Source organism: Neospora caninum, chromosome XII (assembly GCF_000208865.1).
Source record: "Neospora caninum Liverpool complete genome, chromosome XII".
Classification (NCBI taxonomy): domain Eukaryota; phylum Apicomplexa; class Conoidasida; order Eucoccidiorida; family Sarcocystidae; genus Neospora; species Neospora caninum.
Genome location: NC_018398.1, coordinates 3109549 through 3128389, shown reverse-complemented (window position 1 = coordinate 3128389; position 18841 = coordinate 3109549). Strand labels below are relative to the sequence as shown.

The following is an 18841-nucleotide window of genomic DNA, read 5'->3' as shown; positions in this document are numbered from 1 at the left end:
CTCTGTCATCGTCTCATCTGGTGTAACAAGTTCATTGAAAAGAGACGTCTTTTTGTGCGAACGGGTTCGGCAGCGCAGCCACGCCCCACTGCGAAGGCGCCAATTCGCGCTGCCCGTCGAACCGTGTGCTGAACGGCTCTCGGGCTCTGTCGCCGACGGCTTTCAGAGGCTCCGAGCAAGAGATGCGGCAACTCGCTTTTCTTCGTCAAAGGCGACTCTTTTTCTGTTCTTCCACAGTGGTACTCGCCCGTAGGCGGAAGGTTTTCCACTCATTCCGTTTCCGACAGCAGTGTCGCAGCGACCGCTGGCGCCGTGTCGGAGTTGTCTAGTTCAGGATTGTTTCGACTCTCCTTCTCCTCTTCCGCATTTTGTCTGTTTCCCTGTGCAGCGAGGATGTTTTTCCTGACGAGCCTGAGGTTTGAGTGTTTTTTTTACAGTCGCCGGTGAAGTTGCACGGATGTAGAGTGCTCGACCGGCTCGTCGAGTGCGCCTGTCAAAAACCCAGCCTTCCCTCCGTTTGGACAAGTCTTCTGCGGCTGAGGTAGCCATGTTGGCGCTTGCGGTTTCTCGACCGTTTCTCTTCTCACTCGTCGCTGTCCTCTCTGCTGCCTTCACACCGTTTTTCCCACCTTCTTCCGTCACCTGGGGACCGCCGCGTAGAGTCGGGCATCCGGACTCTCTACTGTTCTCCGCAGTTGGTCCTTCGGCCGCCGTCGTCGGGGCCTACGCCGCACAGCCTGTCGTGGATCCTCTTCTCTTTGGGGCTCCACATGGCGCTGCCGTCCAAACCCTCGGCTTGGAACAGGCGATTTCGAGCCATGCCGAACCGTCGGTAACGTCCACGATGGACCTTCCCGACGAGGAAGGCGCGGCGACGGTGACGCTTCCTCGCCGCCCACGAGGCGCGCTATACGCCCGACCTAGCATGATTGACGCAGTCGAACAGACTGAGGACTTGCTCGAGAGCGCGCGTGGATGGCGACGCCAGGGAGGGAAGTTGAAGGGTGTCTCCGCGAACGCCGCGGCGCTTGCCACGGCCGGATCGCGGAAGAAGGTGGTCTTCAATATCACCACCAAGCTGTCGCTCTTCACGCACGCCGACGGGACCGTGGTCTGCGAAACCGGTACGCCACTGAGAGAGGGAAGGGACAGGTGTGGAGGCGTAGCAGCGACGGCGCTTCGGGGAGGCCAGGATGCGGTCCGGTCAAGGCAGCACACAGCTGGAGAGCACACGCATCCAGCGGATGCGTCCCCCAAAACCGTCTGCTCCGTCACGTGGGCAGGCACACGTTTCCGCGGTGACTCACGAGTGTGAGCGCGTCGCGGAGATCGACTCCCAGCCGACGAATATCCGTTGAAGGTTCTCCCCCGCGCGTCCGCAGGTGATCTTCTGGCCTCTCGAATCTTCTTTTTCTCGCCTCTAGTAGCTTCACCCCAAAGACGTCCGGCTGCCTGTCTCTGTCTCTGTTTTTAGGAGGCGTCGCAGCGGCGGCAGTTGCTGGTGAGGTTCGGGCGATTTCCTTCAGTGGCAGCCGGGGCTACGTGGCGCAAGCGTACGGGCGTGGTCTCTCGCTCCTGGGCCCCGCAACGAACGCGCCGATCCTGCCGCTCACTCGCGGCTCCGACAAATCTGTGAAAGCCGGGTCAAGCCTTCTGGTCCTCTGTCCGCGGGCGAACCAACCCGCCGTCGCGATACCTCGGAACAAGGCAGTCTCAGTCCAGAGGCCGGTGCTCGTCAGAAAAGGTGAGAGCTTGCCAGTCGCAGGTTCCACGCACGCACCCAGAGTCGCCGTGCTCTCGACGGGTGCGTTTCCACGCCTGCCGTCCTCAGTCCCAGACAGGATGGGCCGTGGACGCGCCTCTCTCACACAGTGCAGCTCACGGGGTGAGGAAAACGCGTACCCTCCCCCGCCGCCAAAACGCCGCGCGCCTCTGTAGCCACACACTCCGTTCCTCTCGATTCGCGTGTGAAGCGTTTCAGCGGGTCTTGCGCCGCCTAAATACCTCCGAGCTTTGCAGGACGACAGCAGTCGCGCACACACACACGCGGCGTGTGTTTTGTGGCATCGAGTCAGCCGCTTCTCGCGTGGGCTTCCTGGCTCCGCGCCTGGCTGACTGTCCAGCGCTTGAGAAAAACGTGTCTACTCTGCCTGTGTCCACTTCTGCGTTCTGTCCTCGCCCTGCAGCCATAGAGGCCAAGCGGCGCCTCCGCCTTCAGGAGCAAGCGTCGCGTTTCGAGCGCTACGGAGAACGCGCGCGAAAGGTTCAGCGAGTAGCTGCATCCGCTCTCGTTGTGTTTCTTTTTGGGATGGTGAGTTCTATTCACCGGCTTTCCCTGTGGCTAGAGGCGCCGGAAACCCAAAAGGTTGTTGACACAGTGTACCGAGCCCTCATCGAACCAGCGCCTGTCGAAGTGAACAGCGGAGCAAAACTCACGACGATTCTTAGCGCCAGCGGCGATGAGGAACAGGTCGCCCAAGTTCGCGCTGTCCTCTCGAAAACAGATCGTCGTGCGCTGGCCTCGTACGAAAGAGCCACGGCGCACCTGAACTCGGCTCTCAGCAACTCGGTCGGGTTGGTGTTTTCTGCCGCTGTGTTAATCGCCGCAAAAGGCGCGACGTTCGTCTACACGCACCGGACTGCGCGGAACCGGAGGCGCGCGTGGGGGCGGAGGAAAGCCTCGCAGGGACAGGAGCGAGACAACGAAGAAGCGTGGATTGAAGCGAACGAAGTTGGGCCAGAGGAGCTCGGAGAGGCAGACATTGTCATCCCCGAGGAAGAGCCTGCGGCTCGATGACCCGGACAAAAAAACAGCAGGTCAGATGGTGTGCGCACCATTCGTGGCGCCGCTGTGGGAGGCGAGCTGCAAACGGCAGCGGATTCGAACACACTCGTTTTGCGACCGCATGCACGCATTTCGTGGGCGTGGAAAGAACGCCAAGCGTGCAGGACTGTTCTGGGATCACAGTGTGACGTCTGTACGGACGTACCCCACTTTCGCCCAGCGAAACGGTCGACGCCTTGCCGAGGCGACGGCCGGATGAGAGTTGTTTGACGCGAAAACCCCCTTCGTCAGGTGACGAGGCGAATGTCGGCGAATGCCGCACGAATTTGATGTGCCCGTTCCTATGCTTGGTTTCGGAGAGACAGGCGGCGTGGTGTACCGGCCTGGTAGCCACAAAGCGAACTCTGTTCAGGGGACTGACATGGTTCATGCTCCCACGCCTCCAGTGAGTCAAAACTGTAAAGGCAGTACATCTCAGTGCCATGCGCCACCACGAACGTCCAGCCGGCGTTCGTGTGCACGCCTGAACACGACCAGTTTCACCTAGCCACGCCTCAGGAGTGCGGAAGCTGCACGACTGCCGCACGCCGTTCGTCGAATGCGATAGTCCAGCGCACGAATCTACGTTTGCCGACCTTAGCTCCGATAGACATCACTATCGGCCGTTCCGGAAAACGGCTCTGGGTTCCGCTGTGTGAACCGTCGCTGTGTGCCTGTGAGGATGCACTGCAACTACATCTAGCCGGTTTCCATTCGCGCAGTAGTTCCGCCAAATAGACGCTGAACGTGAGTGAGCGTAACCCGAGATGTTCGGTGCATGCGAATCTGTAACGAGAGGAGTCGAGACGGGCATTCACGTCCAAGTGTTCCAGTCGGTCAAGTATGCGCCGACGAACAGCTGTAGAAGTCGTTCTCCACTACCTAGTTTACATGCAGATGCTGTTTCGATGGCCGAGCGAATGTGGGCCGATCCGGCCGGAGACGCGGAGCCAGTCTCTCGATCTGAACTGCCTGGCGGAGACCCCAGGCTCGCCAAATTTTCGAGCAAGACCGTCCGAAACCGATTCGTTAGTTCTTATCTCGAGAACACAATCGCTGTCTGACCCTGTCGCCACCCTGCCTGGAGATTGTTTTCATACTTTCGAGATTTCCAGAAGGCGACACACTCCACTCGTCGCTCCTACCATTCGGACAACGCTCGTAAACTTCCGCTCTCTGCTGACGTCCGATGCACAAACCGGTGGTGGGAAGAAAACCCCGTCGCCGTTCCCGTGGTTGTGTAGTGCGAACTAGTTCAGGGACGTTGGCGGCTGCGCGCGACTGCGCCCGACCGCGCAGGTTTTGTTACGCCTTCGCGGTCCAAACATGGCTAACTGCGACGGTGCATCAAACCAAGCCTCTCTGCCGGCGCACCCGCGGTGGTGGAAATTGCTTCTCGACTCCGAAAGTCTAGCGATTCCTCTAAACCGTAGGATGTGCCGAATCTGAAAAGTCTGTTTAACGAGTGTTTTTTTTCTGGCTGATCCGTAAGCGGACAGGCACGCAACTCTTAGGAGAGCGATGCAGCACACGGTGCAACAACACAGAGCGTCGTTTCTCGTTTTTTCCGGGAAAATCTCCGCCGCGGAGCAACGGACCGAACGGAGCTCTCCGCCCACGCAAGATCGATTTCGGGTAGCCACGGCGCGTGTCCTCTTTGTCTCAGAGCCCCGATCCAGGACGGGACAGCATCACGATCCGAAATCTCAACCTTTCCACGCTCCGCGGGCGCCAAGGTGTCGAAAGTGTGTCCGGTGTTTCCCCCACATTGTTCCGCGTGCCTGGCCTCAGGGCCTTAAGCTCCCCGCACCGCAGAGGCAGAGAACGCCCAGAGTCCCGGACAGCGCTATTGGGGACACATTAGACCGAACCCGCGACATAGCTACATATATCTTGGCAGAGTGGATATTAGCACCCACGAGACTCCGCTGTGTGTCGCTGCTTTAAGCTGAGGATTCTACAGCGCGCATTGCGTCGCTTGTTGGCGGCGAAGCAGCAGCGCTCGAGGAGGCTTGACTTACAAGCAGCCTCTTTTTCCAAACTTCGTACGGCGGGACGCATTGCCTTGCGTTGCCTCTGTAGAATGCCTGACGCCTGTTCGCACACGCCCACAGCGAGGCTGCAACACATGCGGGAAGCGACGCCCTTATAGCCGACCCTCTCTGCCTGCGGAGCATCGCCGACGGCGCCCCGACTAAGCTCCGCAACACCACGAATGTTACGACCGGATCTCCACACGGCTTTCAGTGGCAAGGCAACACGATACATTGCGGACACCTCCACACCGGCCTGCAGCACGCGGCGCCTTTCGCACGACGCGCGGCGACTGCCTCCATTCGAATTGCCGAGTGAAGAGACGCCGGGCGAAGGCGACGCATTTTCAATCTGGAACCACTCTCGTGAGACACAGCCAAGCCAACGGAGCGTTGTGCGCTCTCACCTGCGGTAGGCGCGCTGGAAGTCCTCCTCTTCTCCAGTGACCAGGGCGAGGCTCTCGAGCAGTCTGGCCTCATCCGGGTGATACCCCACGACCCTGAGTGAAGACACAACCAGCGACGAGGACGGGCGCTAAAAAGGCTGGCGTGCAAACGGAAAGGTCGGCTCGACTCGCCGCTGCATATGCACTGAACACGCAGGCGTTTTGTGCGGAGGATAGGGCTCCATTTTTGGACCAGTCTGCACTGAGGGTTTAGAAGTCGATTTCCATGAAACGAAATGCGAGCGCCCATATCGTTGTCCCTTCCCTGAGCTCGTTGCGCCTGTTCTGAAGTAGGTAGTAAACGGGATGCCAGGAACTTGGCGAGGACAGGTGGAGTGATGGGAATGTGGAGAACAGCCAAACACGCAGAAACGTTCAATTGCAAAACGATCGAAGCGAAACCGCGAAACGAGCCTCGCTGGACTTTGGGACCACTGCCCCGTCGGGTCACAGCGGCGCTTCGCGGGAGTTGAAACCCCTGCAGCGGCCCTTCGCAGAAACACAAAACCCACAAAGTTTCGAAAAGCCCTTCGAGTTGTATCGGCAGCGAGACGGCAGGGAGAGCGACACACCGCCTTTCTCACGGCTCCCCCTTTCACAATCTTTCGAAGAACAATCGGACGTGCAAGAATGCACACATGCAGCTGCCTACGCAACACAGCAAACCGATGTCTGCAGGCACACTCAGCACGCCTATGCACCACCGCTCGCTGGGCCACCATGCGCTGAAGCCAAGAAAAGGAACTCAAGAATCCTACGATCGAGTTGCCTGGATGACAGCGTCGCATCGCCGCCGCAGGAGCTCTGGCTTCTCGCTCCGAGCAAGCAGCCCCGGCGTGGGTCCGGCAGCCGTCCGGTTCGTCTGCGAAGACACACGGCAGGCAGGGTGAACCGCGGATTCACAACGCACGGACCCGTCGTTCTCCCGCTGTCGCCTTCGGGCGGCAACGCCCCTTCGTGCCTCCGTACAGTTTCCCTGCGATCCCCGTTTTATATCACGAAAGTCGCTGGACACGTGCGCTTCTGAGTGCGGCAAAGACAAGCGGCTGAGAAGGAAAGGCAAGCCAGAGTGCGCGCTGCGTCTGACGGCCCTCAGTCCCTCTCGACCCAAGAGGGTGCGACAGGCCATGCATGTGTAGATCGAAAGCTCGACCGCCACGAGGGCGTCTACGGCCTCTCCCGACGTGACAGTGTCAAAGACGCTGCGGCGCGCATACCTGTCTCTCGGCCGCCTGTTGAACGAGACGATACAGTCCCTGGGTGAACTGGCGTACACGAAGGAAGTGGGAGTCCGCGATCAGCGCACGGCTCTCTGCGTCGCTGCCGACTGCGACAATCGAACCGAAAGCCCAGGACGCCTTGGCGCTTTTGGAACGCACGAGAACGTGAAGGAGGCACCGCGGCGGCCCACGCCCGCCGCACACCGAGACGAGAGACAAAACTGGCGACTTGGTTTCAACAGACCGAAGAACGGATACAGACGTGAGAAGACTCGCACGCGTGGGGCGAAGGCGAGTCAACGGCGAGAAAAAACAAGGGCGGTTCAGGGGACAAAAACGGACGCGGAGGGATACCGTTCTGGCTGATGCTTCCACAAGCCGGGACGCTCCCGTCCTATACCGCTGAGAGGCGAGCTCGTGGGACCGCACCAATGCACAAGATGCACGAATACTTAAATATGCGTTTCCTATATACATTTATAGATTCTTGTGGATATGCTCATTTCGGATGGGCTGCGGGTTTGTGGTGTTGCGCTTGCGTCCTGCCTGGCTGCGTTCCCTCTTCGACCTCAGTTTGGTTGTGGAACAATTTGTGCTCGGGAAAGTTTCGCAAGCCAGGCGAGAGATGGACGTCGCGTGCGGCACGCGTAGCGTCCGGGAGAGGAACCGTCCAGTGACGCTCTCTTGGTTTCCACGGGCAAAAACGTTCTCTCACCTGCAGCGTCTGCTAGGGCGTCGAAGGCAGTCGAGGGGAGGCGCCGCCGCGCGTCGGCACCCACGTGGGCCGCGGTCATGAGGGACATGAAGAGGCTCTGCTCCGCCGCTTCGAAACGCTTCTTGGTCTCCTCGGAAGCCTGCACAGATGCCCAGCATCCGCCGTTGCAATTCTGTCTTGTACGCGCGTGCACCATCCGCACACGACTCGTCTCCTTGTCCCTCCCCTCTCGGATCCGGGGCTAGATGCTTCTGCATGTTGGCGGTATGGGGATCGCGCAAAACAGAACGACAGCCGAGATCACCCGGGTCGCCTGCGAAGGTTTCGAGCGCCTTCGCACTCGCGATTTTTCCGAGCCGGCACCGCGAATCGGAGTTCCATCTTTACCGGCGGGAAACGCGGAAAAAAGGTAAGCGTGGACTCAGTTTCGCACCCCCCGACTGCAATTAGTTCCCTCGCATCTCACCTCTTTCCCGCACCGAAGACACTGCATGGGGGTGTCGGCGAGGGCGCGGGTCTTTGAGGGGCTGGTGGGGCAAACGATGGGAGGCATCTCGGGCCGAAAGGAGGCGGACGGGTTCGCGTTCTTTCCCGCGGCTGCGTCCGATGAGAGACAAGACTGGCAGTTGAAACTCCGACAGAGTTCCGGCGCGCGCGTGCACCTCTTACAAGCGCATGCGCGGGAGACGGCGCCCAAGTTTCGGCGCCGACGCCGCGCTTCCCTCATGAAGGTCGGCGCGTAGAGAGACTCCAGCGAGCTGTTCTGGGACACGCGAAGGGACAACTGCCGCGTCACAGCCGCCTCGCTGAGGTCGGGGCCCAGACACCCCGCCGCCGTTTCTGCTACGTGCGTAGACTCTCCAGTCGTTCGAGCGTCTACGCTGGCAGTCGGCGAGGAGGAAGGGCGAGAGGCGCCAGGGACATGGCAGTCGGAACTGGATGGGGCGTCTGGGGCGAGCAGGACGTACGCGAGGTTCAGTTGCTCAAGGTTTGCCGTCGGGTTTTTCGCTTCGTCCGAAAAGGCCAAGACGACGTTCGGACAGCACGTCGGCTCGTCGGAAAGGACCAGGAGAAGCGGGAAGAACCCCACTCGCGCTGGTGCAGGCTCGCTCGGCGTCTTCGAGGGGCGACGCAGGGCGCGGCAGTCGCTTGCCGTTCCGTCGCGTTTGCTCTCTGAGTCTCCCGACGGCAAAGGCAACACTGCGAGACGCAGGAGCGAGATGAGCGTCTCGATATCCTCCTCGCTCTCGTGCTGAAACTGGGGAAGCAGGAAAGGCTGCAGCTGCCTCGCAAGCTGCCGCTGAGGGCTGTCTGCGCCTTCGCCTTCCTCAGCCTTCGCCGCGCCTGGTGACGAGGCAGTCTCTGAAGACGCGCGAGAGGCGAAGTGGGACACGAGGGCCAACAGAGCTTGCGCCTCTTTGGTGGAAACCGGCGCGGCGCTCTGGGACGAACGCGACGCTGTCGCCGACTGTTTGGCCAAAAGTGCAGAGGCGAGGAGATCGAGAAACGGAGGCACAAACGCCGCCGCTTGCTCGCCTTTCGTGGCGGAGTCCGGGGACGAGGCGGAGGAGGCGAACGGGCGACACAGTTCAGGGGGACAGGATCCAAGTCCGAGAGCGGCCGACGACGGTTTCTGTCTCTGTTCGAGGAGCGCACGCAAATCAAAAACCTCCGCTGCGAACGACCCCTGAGAGGAGCCAACGAGCAACGGCTTCTCCGTGCAAACGGCGTCCCCGAAACCGAGTGTCCCTTCCGCGACAGCCTCCACTCCGAACAGCCCTCCGCCTGCAAAAAAAAGGCGAACACCAAAGGCACAAAACGCGTCTCATGAGCCGGAAACCTCTTCCACGTCCAGAGAATGCTTCAATCACGTCGCGCACATATACGCTCAGATGCGAGGAACCGAGAAGGGAAGGTATCACCAAGGAAACCGCCCCGCTCGCTTTTCTTCCTCTCCACCTACAAACGTGCATATATATATATATATATACATATATGTTTATCTGTGGTTTTGTATGAATATACGTAGGAATGTATATTTGCGCGCATATATATACATGTATATGTATATGCTTCTATGCATATTTGTTTGCACATGTGTGTGAAGGTACATCTATATGTATATATATGGAAGGTCAGATGCATTTGGCGGTCCAGTGTGGCTGTTTTGAGGCGAGAGGGAGAAACAAATTGAAGCGAAAGACTTTGGCAGTCGCAAAGAGGGGTTTTCGTCTGGGGGAGTACCTTGTCCTTCATCAGGCTTTCTTTGGCGAATTCGCAGCGAAGCCGGGCGTTCTCCGTCGTGCGTCTGCACGCAAACGAGGAATGTCCTGTTCATCTCCAGCGCGGGATCCCTTTTTTGTTTCCAATTCCAGGGAGAAAGCCAGCTCCAGAGCGACGAGGAGGCAGTCGAAGGACAAGAAGGACGAGAGGGAGAAGGACCGGAGACAGAAGAGCAAGAAGAATTCGAAGTTGACGAGGCGCAGAGAGCCGCAGAGAAGCGTGACGAGCTTGGCGGGTCCCTCGCCAGTCGCTGGGATCGGAGATGAGAGAAAGTCTTTCTTCTCTCGAGCAGGGGAGCGAGAGACCACGCAGACGGTTGGTAGGCTCGTGCGCTTCCCTGTTGATTTTCGCGCTTGACCCCTCGCCTGTACCCGACTCCGCACTCGAGCGTCCGGAGCTGCGTACATACACCCCGCGTCAGCTGCCGCGCTGGCCTGGGTGCTCCTCGCCTGATCCTCAGTCGCTGTCCGGAACCGTCTCGCTCCGTCTCTCCGCTTCCGGCCAGCGAGCGCGCCTTCTTCGTCTCGGCGAGGGAGGCACCTGTCGGCGCGTGTTGCACACGAGAAAAGGGAGTCTGAAAGATGTCTCTCGCGCCGAGCCCGTAAGCGTCTCCCCTCAGTCGCTGCGTTTCGCCGTTCGCGCAGTCTTCCGGCGCGTCCCCGCGGGAGTCTCGCGTCCTGCGCCTCCAAGCAGCGGCAGATGCGGCTGAAAGCAGTCGCAAAGACGCCGATGCTGGCGACATCTTTTCGGCAGAAATCGGGAATCGCCGGCTTTTCCAGGCGCAGGCAGATCCAAGCAGCGCGACGGGAAACTGGAAAAACCGTTCAAAAGGCGACCTGGCAAGTGTAAAATGAGAGGGTAGTACTTTAGGACAAAGACGGAGATACGTGTTTGAAGACGGACCGATATGCGGATGAAAAAAGGCAAGGAGCACGACGCGCGCCGCAAGATGTGGAGATGTCTCTCAGATTCGCGAGAAGCATCAAAAGATTTCAAAACAGAAAGCGTCGGCACGAGCTCTCCGCCTTTCCGTTGCTCGCCCCACCTCGCCAGGGAAAATGTGCTCACACAAGCGCACCTTCGGAGAGACACCGTCGATCGGTCGCTCGCGAGGCAAACGAGCACTCACACCAAACCACTTCCGTACCAAAATCGAGCTTCACATGCATATCTATATGTAGATATGTTCATGCATGCCTCCAATATATATATGTATATATATATGTATATATATATATATGTAGGCCTCTGAAGAGCGATGCATTCCCATAGACGTATACACGTGTATATGTGTGTGGAAGAGGTATCTGAAACGAGGAGAAGATGTCTCTCCAGGCGCGCATGCAGAGAGTCAAAAGGCCAGCGGGCCCGCATCTAGGGCCCGCTTCTCCCCTGGGAGGAAAACCACGGTGAAAACGCGGCAAATGTGCCAGGGTTCTTGTGTTTTTCCGCGTGTGATTGCTCTGGGTGTCCCCCCTGAGGCGGGGGAAAGAAACTGACAGAAAGCGGAGGGGAAGTGAGCAAGAGGCAGTGAGACTGAGGAAGTGGGAAGGAGGAAAGTTGAAAGAGAAAAGGGCGACAAGACAACGGCTCTCCTCTCTCTCTGTTCTCTCTCGCCCCGCCACGGTCCGTGTGAGCGGAGACACCCCCTCTGTTGCGCGAGCGCACCCCTTTCTTGGATTCACGCGGAGCGCGAAGTCGCAGGAAAGCCTCGGCACGAGACAGACCCGAGGCTGTTCTCGCGCGCAAGAAAGCGAGCTATCCACGAAGCTTCTTCCCTCGAATTCCAAGCCTCTCCAACGGAACAAAAGCGGGGCCCTCAGCCTCCCTCCGGGAGTGCGTCTGAGGTGTACATACACCCAAATAGAGCAGGCGCCAGAGAACCGCGCTTTTTTTCGTTGTGCAAAGGCTGTTTGCGTGTCTGGGATCTTCGCACTCCTGGGCGACAGTGGACTGCGGATGCATGCACGTGCATCGCTCGAGAGAGAGGGCTATACAAGAGAGACGAGGCTAGACGGATATGCAAGAAGTGGATGTTTCCTGTTTTTCGCCCGAAACAAGCTTCCGCGGCATCCCTCGTCTTGCACCGTTTTTCCCGCCGGGGATTCTTCGGGCCTGTCGACTGTTCTCCACGTTTGCTCTCTCCCGAGAAAACGCGTGCTGTCGTGGCGTTCTCTGCGGCGTTTTGGTGTAAACAGTGCGACGACAGAACCAAAGTGTCTCTTCATTGTTTCTTCTTCCCGTCTGAAAAACAAAGACAAATTTTCGTTTCCCCGGGAAGCCTCTCCAGAGCCGGAAACGCCTCCGACCTGATTTCTCTCCTCGGGGGGGAAGGAGAAGACTCTCTTCTCTTCTCCCCCTCCTTCACACTCGCCCCTCCTTTCTTTTTTCTCTTCGTTTCCATTTCCATCTTCTTTGATCCTCTCCAGGTATCCCTTCCTTTTCTCTTCCTTGTTCAGCTCCTTGTTCGTCCTTAGCAGGCCTCTCCTCTCTCTCCGTATCCGCCGTCTCCTCCCTCGTTAACAGCCCTCTCTGTTTCTTTTTCGCCTTGAACTCCTCTCTCTTGTTCTCGTCTCCCCCCGATTTTCCTTCTCACTTTCTCAAACCATGACGGTTTCTTCAGCTGGCGTCGCTGGCCCCGGTCTCGCTGACGGCGGCGGCGCTTCTCCAGCCTCGCAGCAGAACGAAGTTTCGCCCTCGTCGAGCTCGCGGGCGCTGGCGGGCGCCTCGGCTTCTGCATGCGCGCGAAAGCCTCCCGCGAGCGTCGTGGGGGCGTCAGGGACCGCCTCCGCTCTTCGACACAAAGGACAGAGCGTTGCTGGCGCAGGCGGGAAACCGACAGGAGCCTCGCCACTCTCCGATGGAAAACGGGAGGGAAAGGGGAACGGTTTCGTGCCGTGCGTCGAAGTCCCGGAATGTGTACGTACACCGCACCAAGCAGAAGGGCGGGATGGTTCCAAACAAAAGGGCGAAAGGCGGGACGCACTCTCCCTTTTGCAAGCGCGGAGAGACACACGTGGAGGGGGCCTAAAGGGTGAAACATTGCCGCAGATCAATGTCAAAAAAATGCAAAACGGTTTTGCGGGTCTCTGCATCTCGACACGTGTGCACAGCTGTTTCTTGCTATCGCCCTATCTACAGGTCGTGGTGCTCACCGTAGACGTATATGCGCAGATACATCTCTCTCTGTAGTTGTGGAAATAATGCGTGTGTATGTCTGTGGATGTTGAAAGAAGGTGTGCAAATGTTTGTCGTCGTTTGTAGCAATGTCGTTTGTGCGATGGCCTTTTCAAGAAGGTGCGGTTTTAGCTGGATTTCTCGCACCTTTTTCGACCCCGTCCGACTGCGCAGGTGCGCGAGGTGTGCCCGGAACTCTACAGAGAATCCGCGGCTCTGGGCGAGTTGCAGCGTGAGATGGACGAATCCGTCGAGCAGTTGGTGACGAGTTTGCGAGACACCTGCTACCCCTGTCTGCAAACAAGTAGCCGCATTGTAAGTCGAACAAGTGCAAGGCAGCCGAGGCAGCTTAACCCGCAAGAAGGAACCTGAGACGCGACGCCTGCGGGCCCAGCCGTGCCTGTAGGAGTGGCGTGTGGGGAGCCTGGAGTTTTTGGGGTGTCTCGGCAGCGCGTTGGACTCCCGGCTAGTTGTCTTTCGCCGGTTCTGCCTCCTCCTCAGGTTCTTCCAACACTTCTTTCGCGGCGCCGTCTCCGTGTCTTCATCTACAACACGCACGAGAACCAACCGCCACCGTACTCCGCATTCGACATGCATGCGCCGCAGCCTGACAGACTCGCTGCCGCGCTCTCTGCGGCGACGCTGGCGAATGCGCAGTCCGCCGGCGGCGAAGTCGCAGGCGCCCCGGGCGAGCGCGTGGCGGCGCATGCAGCGAGTGGCTTTCCGGGCGAAGAAGGGAAGAAAAACGCATGCGTGGGCCCGGTCGAAACGTCCGACGTCCACACCCCGCCGCCCTCCTGGTGTCTGTACATCAAAGCCGTTAGCATGGAGAAACAAGACGTAAGAGATGGGGGAGAGAGGGAAGGGAAGCCGGGGGCAGAGAACGCGAAAGAGAAGAGGGCTGAGAACCCGCTCAGGCGCGCGTTTCCCCCGAGCTTCTTGCCTTGCTTGTCTCACTCCTCTTTTTCTGTAGCCTTCGCTGTTTCTGCCCGTCTCGATTTCTCTCGGCTTTGTCTCGTCCTTTGCACGGGTTCGAATCTGGAGACCCACACACAGTTTCAAGGTGAAGTCCCTCTCGGCTCGGAACCAGTCGAAGCCGTCGCTCGTGCGGCATTGTTTCTGTGCTTGTGAGCAGAATGCGGGGAGCAACAGCGCCGGAGGTCCTGGCGCCAGTGTTTTCACCCCCCGATTTTCCTCCTTCTTCTCGCGGGTGATGATTCTGACTCCCGAGGAGAGCGTCGTGTGGGACAGTCGAACGACGAGTTCTCTCGCAGCTTCGCTCTTTGATGGGCTGTCCATACAGCGCAAAGGCAGCCGGGAGATGCCCCTGAAAATTCTCTTCTTCATCAACTACCGAACGCCCACATTCCGGGTGAGCCTTGCGGCCTCTGTCGTCCTTTTCGCCTTCGCTTTCCTTCTTCGCTCCCTCTCGCGCGTTCTTGCCGTCCTCAGTTTCCCCGCATCTGGCCGGAAAGCCTTCGGCTGTCTCCGCCGCGCCGTGACTTGGGCTGTTCCAATTCTTCTGCGCCATGTCTCTTGTCTTCTTTCTCAGTTGAGCGACGCTCTGTCAACGCTGTGTGGCGGGAGGCAGCAGCTGTCTCTTTGCGGCATTTTGCGCGCCGTCTGGGCCCACGTGATGGCAAACAACTTGCTCGTGCCTGCGGAAGAGAAGGGTGAAAAGGCCAAGACAGAGAAAGACCCGAACCCCTCGAAAGCGGCTGCCGCCTCTGAGGGAAGTGCGACGAAGGCCGGAACAACCACCGTTGACCCCAGAGGCATTCTCTACGCTCGCACAGACGCGGCGTTGCAAGCAGTAAGGGCCGACTAAAGATCGTGGGCGACTCTCGTCACTCACGCCGAACGAGAGAACTCAAGGCTGGAGGGCGAAAAGCGTCGAATCCTAAAGAAGCTGAATCACAGTCGCCCTCGCGTCCGCCGTGTGTGTGTGTGTGGGTGGGTGCATATATATATATATATGTATATATCTAAACCTTGAACCGTATATACTTGTATATTTATATATTTATATATATATATATATATAATTATATTGCGCCACTTGCACCCGAGTATCGACATATATGCATGTCAGTCTGTATAGCTCGTTGTTTAGATGTATATGTGCATATGCATCTGTATCTCTCATGTTATCGATCTGTGTCTGAGCGCATGTCTGTATTTTCACGTTTGACAAAGGGGTTGCGGACTCAACCGAAGAAACGCAGGGACGGTCTCTCGTGTTTGCACTGCGCCTCGCGCAGAGATCGTCGTAGGGTTCCGTTGCTCTCTGTGACTCTAGGTTTTTGGAGCTCACGTCGAGCAGTTTTGCTTCGCTGACTTGCCGCGCCTGCTGCGGAGCCAGTTGCTGCCGCCGCGGCCCGTGTGCATTTCGCATCCGCTGAAACTTAGCGGGGACTGGATCGACAACGAGCAGGCCTACGATTTCACGCTCGAGTGTCTAGACACCGCAGGCGCGGGGTGGAGCGTCGGCGGGCCGGGCGCGCCGCATGCGGGCTGTGGCAGCCTCTCTGCGCTCACCGCCACCTCCGCGCTCTGGTCGTGCGCCGTCGAGACGATGCTTCAGAACATGACGACGAGTTGCTGCGTCCTCGGCCTCGACCCTTGGCTGTCTAGCCAGCATCAAGTGCTTCAGCAGCTGGCGACTCAGACGCAGCATCTCCAGCTTGTCAGCGCGGCGAGTCAGGCGCCTGGGGCCGCGCAGGCGCCCGGTAGCGCCCAACGGCGAGGGAAAGGCGAACAGACGGAGGACGAGCAGCACTTGCTGCAAGACATTCTTCGCATGCAGCGGCAAAGCGACGACATCGACGCGAAACTCAAGCAGGCGATGGAAAAGCTCCAGCAACGCGTCATGTACTTGAACCTCTACAAAGGCTTCGCGAAAGACCCGCTGGCGGTGAGTTGGCTTCGCGACTTCGGTGGCGCTTCCAGTCTTACCAACTTGCACGCACGACGATACCTCCCCGTCTTTGGGGAGAAAGCAAAGGGCAGCCTGTTGAGAGCGAGGAGAATCCGAAAAGCCGCGCAGGAGGAAAGAAACGAGAAGAAAAGAGTCCGGTAGAGGGGGAATAAAAACGGACAATCCGCTGTCTCGCAAGCGTGTAGGCAGCTCTGCGGCTGACGAGCATCCGAATGCACACTGGCGCCGTGAAGCGTGTGTTTCAAAAAGAGCTAGTGAGGACCAAGAGCGGATGGCTTGCAGGCCTTGAAGCGCTTCTTGGGGGAATCGCTCGACACGCGTGTGCCCATGTTGGCAAAACCTGTCCGGGTGTGCTCGCTTCTGGGTGGATCGCAGTTCCTGAACCAGCAGCTGTCGCCGACGCTGCCCGACATCTCCGAGGCACTGCTGGACGAGGATTTCGTCTACGACTACCACACTCGACAGCGCACAGCCGCGTATTACACCTCGGTGAGCGAGCGAGGGCGTGCACTTTCTGCTCGGACAAAAGACCGTCGCCCCGTCTCGGTTGCGCTGAGGGGGAGGACGGAGCTTCGGCGGGCGCTTGCCTTTCTCTCAGACGCAAAAGGCCGGCAACGCGGCGTTTCCGCGTTTCAGTGACGGTGTCGGGACACCCCTGAAGGGTGTGGGCGATCGATCGAGCCGAGGCAAACTTTTGGTCATGTTCCCCCGAACAGCCACGTTCGTTCCATTTCTCGTGTCTTCAATGCAGCCCTGGGTGCCGCGCGCCGTCCAGCGCTACCTGCAAAAGCGGAATGTCCCCTACGAAGACCAAGTTTGGTAAGTCGTGCCCAGCGCATGCACACAAGAACCGGCAAGCCGTAACCAGTCAGCTTGTTGCCAGAGGGAGGCAGCTGTAGCCTCCGTCGGGCACGCTGGGCGCGCATTTATTTGCGTCGATCTTACTCTGCGATCCTGGGCGAACGCTGCGGCCACAGTGCATGCACGGGTGTGCGCAGGCGCGCCCGGACGCCGGCTGTCGGGGTCCGTTCAACCCGTTTGCACGTCCGAGCCTCCCTGGGTGTCGGAGCCTGTCCTGCGGTTTCTGTAGAGGCGTAGATGCGGTTTTCCTGACTGTACATGCACTGGCGGAGACGGAGCTGACACTCTTCTTGAGGTCGATCACACACACACACACACGTGGCTTCTTCCGGTTTCGAGCCCCCGTGGCGAGGCGGCTGTGCATTTGCACCAACGGTCTCGCGGTCTGTGTTTGCCTGTCGTGTGGTGCAGCAAGGTGCTGTCTTCTTTCAACATCCCGGATCCGCGGAAAAGGCAACGCGAGGTGAGCAACTTCGCTTTCACCTGACCTTCACGAGAGTCATGAGCGCGGATTATGCGACTTGCCTCCCCCTATGAACGTACCTCCTGAAGCGAATACCTCTGCAGGCGGACGTGCTCGTCCTCCCTCTCGGGTTAGATCTTTTCATGCGTGGGGGTGTCTTTTTTTTCCGTTCGCGGGGGTTTCCTCCGTGTTCTTCCTCCACTGGAGCCGCGCGCCTCCCCCTTGTCGTTTCTTCGCGCGGGCGCCCACGGTCTCTCGACCTCTCACGCCTTTTCTGCGCTGTCTCTCACCGTTCTCGGTGCATGTTTTCCTGTGCGCTTCGCAGAATGCGGAAGGCGCCCCAGCGGCGCCAAGCAGCGGCGCCGGGTCTTCCGGTGCCGCGAGTCGCTCGGCGAAGCCTCGCGCGGGGACGAACCCAGCGACTGGAGGCGCGAGCAGCAGCCAGCGGCCTCGACCGGCGGGCGCGAGTCGCCATGTGAAGAAGAAGGAGGAGGCGCCTGCGCCGACGCAGAACAGCGCCTCTCCTCTCGCGTTCAGTTCCGGCGCTTCGGCTCCGCAGACGAACTTCGCCCCCGGCGCGGCGGCTTCCGGAGGCGCCGCTGGCGCCTCATTCGACGCCTCGCAGATCCCCAACCCGGTCGGGCCGAGTGGAGTCGACCACCCGCCTCTCGGAGTCTCCGGCGATCCCGGAGCGCCTGGCGGGTCTGGCTTCGCGCCCCACGGCGGGATGAAGACGCCGGCGCCTGGAGCGCACTTCGGGCCCAGTCCCTCGTTCTCGCCCGTAGATCCCTCTGTCGCAATGATGGGCGTCGCGGCTGGAGGCCCCCGGCCCGCGGGGCCGTACCAGGCAGTCGGGCGGATGGAGCCTGGAAGGCGATCGCCCATGATGGCCGCGCCGGGCGTTTACGCGCCGCCGGTTGGGATGCCGATGCACCAGATGATGGCGCCTCACGGGCTCATGGCAGGTCAGGGGGGGATGGGGACCTCTTGGCCCGCCGGGGCCCAGGCTCAGGGCTTGCCGGCGCACCTGGGGCCGGGGCAGTTCTGGAGCGGAGGCCCCGGCATGCATCCTGGAGCACCTGGAGCCGGGATGAGGCAAGGCGGGCACATGGGCTGAGAGGGCGGCGCGGCGCACACGGGGCTCGCGACGTACGAACCTCGCTCCGTTCTCGTGGTGTTCCGTGTGTGACGTGGCGCGGTGCGAATGAACGAGGCGCCGTGCGAGCGACAGTTGTGGGCGAAGGCACAGGAGCGGCAGCTGTGTTTTGCGGCAGATTGGGCGCCTCGCGGACAGAACGCGAAAGCGACGAGGGCGGGAAGGGAATGGAGAGAGCCCAGAGGAACAATGAGCAGGGGCGTGCGGGAGTGTATGCACCGTATACCAACGCGTTTGGGGCGTCGTGGCGATGTACTGAGTTGCGAGGGAGGCAGGCAATGTCGGCCCGCGAGGGGAACACCGGGGTGCCGAAAACGCGAAATGTTCCAAACAAGAGGCTTCTGATTGCACTGCGACTCAGAAAGACGCGTGTTAGACCTTTTCGTGGATAGACTAGAGTGTTTGTCTTGATTTTTTTGGCGAGTCGACGGTTTCGAAGCCTGGCGCTGCGGGAATGGCCAAGTGGAAGGAAAGCCTTGAAGCCGCAACGAGTCAGGACCTCGCGCGCAATTCCGCCTCCAGAGAGGAACTGCGCGACCAGCGAGACGTGACAGTTGTTTCGCGGATCTGGCTGTCACACCCGTACACACAGAATCGCACCTACACAGCTCTTTGTCGTTGGCGTCCTTTTTGTGGGCTGACTAGTGACGGTGACGTCGGCGGGAATCTGTTCACGTCCTCGTCTACCGATCCTCCATCACCGGACCAGTCCGCTTGTGAGTGCA

At 59.4% G+C, this 18841-nt stretch overlaps 3 protein-coding genes across 3 annotated transcripts; 2 read left to right on the top strand and 1 right to left on the bottom strand.

Annotated features, from left to right (window-relative positions):
• Positions 1-547: 547 nt before the first annotated feature.
• Positions 548-2797, top strand: NCLIV_064130 (conserved hypothetical protein; the record flags this gene model as incomplete). Its single annotated transcript, XM_003885964.1, has 3 exons — positions 548-1124; positions 1475-1744; positions 2187-2797. 3 exons carry the CDS (start codon positions 548-550, stop codon positions 2795-2797), a joined length of 1458 nt encoding a protein of 485 aa, XP_003886013.1.
• A 1970-nt stretch (positions 2798-4767) lies between these two features.
• On the bottom strand, positions 4768-10263 carry NCLIV_064120 (conserved hypothetical protein; the record flags this gene model as incomplete). Its single annotated transcript, XM_003885963.1, has 7 exons — positions 4768-4918; positions 5265-5357; positions 6062-6165; positions 6521-6630; positions 7239-7377; positions 7705-9023; positions 9927-10263. 7 exons carry the CDS (start codon positions 10261-10263, stop codon positions 4768-4770), a joined length of 2253 nt encoding a protein of 750 aa, XP_003886012.1.
• A 1865-nt stretch (positions 10264-12128) lies between these two features.
• Positions 12129-18077, top strand: NCLIV_064110 (RSC6/BAF60A ortholog with a SWIB domain, related; the record flags this gene model as incomplete). Its single annotated transcript, XM_003885962.1, has 10 exons — positions 12129-12440; positions 12873-13013; positions 13200-13538; positions 13834-14070; positions 14251-14511; positions 14998-15612; positions 16012-16125; positions 16388-16455; positions 16909-16960; positions 17286-18077. 10 exons carry the CDS (start codon positions 12129-12131, stop codon positions 18075-18077), a joined length of 2931 nt encoding a protein of 976 aa, XP_003886011.1.
• Positions 18078-18841: the final 764 nt, after the last annotated feature.